Source organism: Diabrotica virgifera, chromosome 4, assembly GCF_917563875.1.
Source record: "Diabrotica virgifera virgifera chromosome 4, PGI_DIABVI_V3a".
In the NCBI taxonomy this organism is placed as follows: Eukaryota; Metazoa; Arthropoda; class Insecta; order Coleoptera; family Chrysomelidae; genus Diabrotica; species Diabrotica virgifera.
In genome coordinates this window covers 149,833,433-149,839,907 of record NC_065446.1, presented here as the reverse complement: position 1 = coordinate 149,839,907, position 6,475 = coordinate 149,833,433, and the positions used below count along the sequence as shown (strand labels likewise).

The 6,475-nt window shown below is 35.6% G+C and overlaps 1 protein-coding gene across 1 annotated transcript; it reads right to left on the bottom strand.

Moving 5' to 3' along the window:
- Positions 1-779: 779 nt before the first annotated feature.
- Positions 780-1,652, bottom strand: LOC114340234 (general transcription factor II-I repeat domain-containing protein 2A-like). The gene has a single exon (XM_028290950.2). It carries the CDS (start codon positions 1,650-1,652, stop codon positions 780-782), a length of 873 nt encoding a protein of 290 aa, XP_028146751.2.
- Positions 1,653-6,475: the final 4,823 nt, after the last annotated feature.

The following is a 6,475-nucleotide window of genomic DNA, read 5'->3' as shown; positions in this document are numbered from 1 at the left end:
TCTTCGAGTAACAAAATCTGTCTCATATTATTTTGATTTTGATGAATGCACTTTTGAATGTAGTTTATGCACTGTATCAGGGGTCGGCAACCACACTACAGGAAAGAGCTACTAAAAAAATCCCAAGCACCAAAGATCTACCTTGTTTTAAAAACCTTTATTATAGACGTACACTTAAGAGAACAGGAAGTAAAAACTAAACATGGTGAAAAAAATACATACGTATTTTGTTTTAATGGGAGGATTGACAGTCCACCATGTCTGTTAATTTTTTAACATCCGGTTGGTAGTTTGTTATTCCTAGTCTAATACACGAGTCCAAATGTTCATCCGTTAGTCGGTTTCTGTATTTGTTTTTAATGAACTTCATGTTTGAAAACGTTGATTCACAAAGGTAGGTGGAATAAAAAAGGGCACTCATTTTCAAAGCAACATTGACTAGGATTGGGTATGTCTGTTTGGACACTAACACCAAAAATTTTCTTTTCCGGCAACGCTCTTCAAACACAAATCATTCTGCAGTGTGACTATTTCTAATTCAGTCTCTGGTCTGCTTTCGCTGAAATGCTGTTCGATGGTTTGGGATAAGCTTTCTGCATCGAGAGGCATGTACGGATAAGATACAAACTGAACAATCGCTTCAATTTTGTTGAAGTCACTAAATCGGGTATCGAATTAATGCGTCAGTCTGCTCAACATTTCTATATGCCCCTCTCCTGTGTAAGGTTGAACGTTTACTACTTATTTTTCGATTACTTCTTTTAAACAAGGAAAATGTTTTAAATTTCCTTCCAGTAGATTTTTCCCCATAGTTCAAGTTTCGCAATGAATGACTTTACTTCGGAAATCATTTGAAGAATACTTTTTTCTTTACCCTGAAGCTGCAAATTTAATTCATGCAGCTTTCCTATGACATCGGTCAAGATTCCAAAATCTCTCAACCATGCGGGTTCTTCTAATGTTGAGTAGTCTTCTTTACGCTCCTTAAGAAAAGCGATTAAAGCTGGTAGGAGCTCATAAAAGCGCCGAAGAATCTTTCCCTTGCTTAACCAGCGTATCTCTGTATGCAGAAGCAATTCTCCGTATTCTAGATTCATTTCTGCAATTATAGTTCGGAACTGTCTTCTCTGCAAAGCATGAGCTCTTACTTGGTTTACAAGTTTAACAACGACTTTCATAACATTGTCGGCATTTAAAAATTTACCACAAAGTGCTTGTTGATGCACGATGCAGTGGTATGTTAAAAAATTTGGAAACGTGTCATCTTTGCGGCAAAGGGCAATGAAGCCGTTATGCACTCCAGTAAACGCTGGGGCTCCGTCAGTTTTAATGCCAACCACTTTCTGAAGTGGAATGTTTTCAGAGATAAAATAATCTTGAACGGAAGAAAATATGTCTTCACCTCGAGTCCGCCCTTTTAAGGGAATAATTTTAACAAGTTCTTCCTTAGCAGTAAAATCATCGAATATCATTCTGACAAATATGGCTAATTGGGACGTATCACTGATATCTGTGGACTCGTCAAATTGTAAGGAGAAGAAAATACATCGCTGTAAGTCCGTCTTCATCTGGGAAACAACATCTTCTGACATATCTTCCACTCGTCTAGTTACGGTTCGCGCTGAAAGCTGGAGGGAGTTTATAGCCGACATTATTTCGTATTTATTTTTAAAACCTTCACATAGGCAGTTTGCAGCTTCTACAAAACATTCCTTTATGTACTCGCCATCTTCAAAGGGTTTCTTCTTTTTGGCAATAATAACTTGAGACACTTTGTAAGAAGCTAGAGTGGTGACTTTAGTTTTATCGCCGACTTGATTTACGGATAATTTCGTGGACAATCGGATAATTTTCGGATTGAACAATTTTTTGGATAATTACGGATAATTCAACGGTCTATCTACTTTATATATGTTTATATAATATGTTATATTTTTTATTTTATTCGATTCGCACGACGAGCGACTCGGACTAAGGTTAAGATAGACTGGTCGATCGCGATCGACGTGTTGCCGACCCCTGCACTGTATTGTATACGCAATCATGCATTTCCAACTATTTTCGATTTTATACTTTTTTCCGGACGTCATCCCGAACGCAATAAGGTAGCAAAATAGGTTTGTTTTTAAAAATCGATTTATTTTTTACTAAATACCCTGTTCTATACATAAAATGTCTATACATATAATGTAGGGGAAGTGCGGGAACAATGTTACAAAAGAAACAGTGTTACATTTGCATTTTGTTGAATCTCTTGGTAGATACACGAAAAACATGGACCGTAACCTCATTAAAGGTAGGATGCCTTCCATAAATCATTTATCGTAGGTGAATACAAGTGTTTTTGTAAACACATATTTTCAAGATAGTTTTTATATCTGCGAAAAGTAAAATTTTCAAGATCTAAGTGTATTATTATATGGGTTAGTACGTTGATAATTTATTAATTTTTAAGGATTGATGGTAGCATATATATCAAATTATATACCAAGCACTTTTCATCAGATTGGTCGCTCCCAATGATATAATGTCTCATTTTACATGATATGGACTGTTGAGTTCAATACTAAACAGTTGCTTGGCTTTATTGTATGTGATTGAAACCAAGACAAAGTTGTTTTTCATGTTTTATATATATGTGTACATGTCTCTCGTTTTGTGTTTTTTAGCTTGTAGTTTGTATAGAGAAGACTTTTTGTACTGGGCCTGATGATGAGTCATATATTGTAAGACTCGAAACCGGTTGCCCCATGATTACATAACAACTAATAAAAAATACAAACTATAGATTGCGAGTATTGACTCAATTACCATATCCAATTGTATAATGGACTCGCATTGGCAACCCTTTCATCATTTGATATTTTCCACTCAAGCACGGTTAAAAGAACTCCTCCGACACTCGGGGTGTGAGTGAGGTAGCTTCTAGGTAGATAAATGGGTAAAGGACGAGATGGAATATTGGGTAGGGACAGCGATCAGCTGCTTCTGCAGTCGCTTTTAACGAAAAGTAGTAGATCCTGTGGGTGTATTCTTCTTAGTGGCCCGCATCCTACATGGGGTCAAAGATGGTAGTGAAAGGCAAGGGAGATATACACAAATTACCACCACCAGTTGCTGCACGTGGAACAAATCGGACATCTGAGATGCTGGTTTTAAATCAATTTAACAAAATTTAAAAATTCACTTGAATAGGTTTTGTCAAATTTACTATTTCTCTATTAGAACTGGATCCGGTGTACCAAAAAAAAGTTTATTAAGGGGATGGGTACGAACATTCGGCTTCAATACTATTTAAATGGGATTAATTTTTTTCGAATTCTGAGAAAACTAATAAGTATTTTTTAAAAATTTAAACGCAGAATGAAAAATTACGTTATTACCGAGGGCCGAAACTCGCTGAAAACTTGTATAATGTTTATTTTAATTAATTACAGGGGTGAAAAACTAAGAGAATATATAGTGTGATTTTTAATTTCAAATATGTTATTCAAAAGAAAATTTTTTTTAATTCTAAGGGACTTTCGGCCCTAGATAATAAAGTAATCTTTCATTCTGCGTTAAAATTTTTCAAAAATACTTATTAGAATGGAAATATGCTTTATTGTCATTGAAAATTTTTACAATTTTATGGACAAAGCTTACATACAGTCAAAAGAAAACATAATACAGTCGAACCCGCTTAATAGAATACCTGTTATAGGAATATCCCGCTTTAAGGAATCGAAATTTGAGGTCCCGAAATGTTTCTATTAGCCACCAATGATCGGTTATTAGAATATCCCGATTATAAGAATACTTTTGCTTGGCACGAAGGCTATTCCAATAAGCGGGTTCGACTATCAATAACAATAACAACTACAATTTACTAAAATTAGATAAATCGTCAATATATATATACCCTATTCCACGAACATACGCCTGTTTTGAATTAATTCGACAACGAATATTTTACTGTGCAAAATAAGAAGAACGAAAGTAAACTGCAAATTACATTGTTGTTTATTGGAATAATTATTAGCGCCATTTACTTTCGTACTTCTTATGTTTGCACAGTAAAATATTCGTTGTCGAAGTAATCCAAAACAGGCGTACAGTCGGAAAAATGAAAGAGTACCCATGAACGAACATATAAAACACGCTGTATTTTCCTGTCACCGTGTCACAAAGAAAATTGCCCAGCGCAAGTACATGTAACAATAATTATTACATATACTTGCGCTGGCCAATTTTTTGTGTGACACGGTGACAGGAAAATACAGCCTGTTTTATATGTTCGTTCATGGGTATTCTTTCAGTTTTCCTACTGTATGTTTGTGGAATGGCCCATACAGTATAATATAAGATATAAAAGCCAAGACAAAAACAATTTATTGCAAAATTTATATAAATTGCAAATTGGACATACTTACAACAAATAAAATAAAAAACATAAGGAACTGACAAGTTTATGCTACTGCGTATGAAACCCAATTTTCATAGTTATTCATTAAGAAATTCTTCTATTGGATAGTATGGTCTTTTAGATAGATAGGCTTTTGTCATTTTACGGAACTTTGGGAAAGATATTGCAGATTTAAGTTGTAACATGAGATGGTTGTACAGTTTCTTTGTGCAATATAATATAGATTTCTTTACTAACTCAGTGGATGGAATCGGTAAATAAATGTCAAAGATTGAATTTCTGGTGGAGTAAAGATGATTGGGCCTTGCTGGAAAGACATGAAGGTGTTTACGAATTAACCCATTTAGCGCCAAAGGTGCGAAAACGCACCATTATTTTGTAGAATTTTTTTTTGACAATTCGTTAATTTTTTTTAAATCTTTCTATTTTTTAAGCAACCAGAAGATATAAGTGTAACTAAATTTAATTTTGTTTAATTTCCAAACTCATGCTTTCATCACAAAAATATTTTCTAAATGTCCGACATTTTCAATCCTTCGACACAACTTTATTTTTACTGTAGTAATTTTATTGGCATAACACTTTTGTGGTCAAATAAAATAAAACATTATTTTTTTAACCTATTTGTACACCAATTGCTATAAAAAAACCAAAAAAAAATTTTCTGAGTCATAAAATCTCGTGTTTGAAAATAATGGTTCGATAACGAACCATTGGCGGAAGTCGACATATAATCCTGTCTGATCAGGAATAAGTTCAAGGTGATGCACAGGCAGTAATTTGTTGGGATATTTCTTTATTATGTGTAAAAACACGTATCCACTATTCTTGCGCTCCGAGCTCCTGCAACTGCTCCACATAGTGGACACGTTTGGCGCTCCCGGACTGTGCAATGGTGCGCACTCTGCCTCGACGTTCCAATGTGTGGCGGTTTTTATGTAAGGGAGCGCATACGGTATCGATTGGAGCAGTTACAGAGAGCGCGGAGCGCAAGAAGTCCGTGAGCATAGTGGATGGTTGGCGCTCTCGGACCATGCAACAGTGTGCGCTCCGCCTCAACGGTCCAATAGGTGGCGGTTTATATGTAGAGGAGCGCATGCATGTAGATGGTAGCAGTTGCATGGACGGAGCGCAAGCGGTTTGTGAACATAGTGAATGGTAGGCACTCCCGGACCGTGTAACAGTGCGCCAACGATCGTGAGGCACCCTCGGTGGTCGAATATTACGAACGTAGTGGATACGTACCTTTAGAAAGACGGGTATTCTGGTATTCAGTTTTGTTATAATCTAGGGTGGGGGAGGGGGAAGGGAGCTACATACGGGAGGTTGTGTAGTGTTGTAGACAATATGTCGATTTGTCGAATTTATGCAACTGGCACAGTGCAAGATACAGGATTGGAAAGTGTAAACTGGAAATATCTAAAATAATTTCTAAAAAAGATAGAGGGCCGTTCGACTTCGTTTTTGAGAAAGAAGGTGTAGGCAATGTTCTAACCATACTATTTTTGTTTATCAAAACTTCCAGGTCCATTTACACTCTAAATGTTTTGAGACTTTTCACAAAAAATAAAATTGTGTATTTCAATTTTTATATCTCATTTCCGCCAAAGGTTCGAAAACGAACCATTTTGTTGTTGTGACACCTGCCATTATCAAAGTGTGAAACATTTTTTTTTACGAATGTTTAAGTTTATTTTACTCTAGTTAATCAAATATATTACATATTATTGCAGTATTTCTTTGCTTGGCGGTTAATGGGTTAAACAAACCGTTTCTAGAATATATAAAGATGAAAGTGTTAAAATTCCGTGATCTCTGAAGTAACTTCTGCAATGTGTAGATCTTCTGAGGCCAAACAGATATCTTATTGCTCTTTTTTGCAATTTAAAAATAACATCAAATTGAGCAGCTCTACTAGAACCCCAAAAAGGAAGACCATATCGAAGATGAGACTCGAACAACGAAAAATATATTATTTTAGAAGATGCCAAATTGAGTTCCCTTGAGACAGATCTTATTGCATAGCAAGCTGAGGCGAGTTTCTACTTAACTAATCTATATGAAGGGACA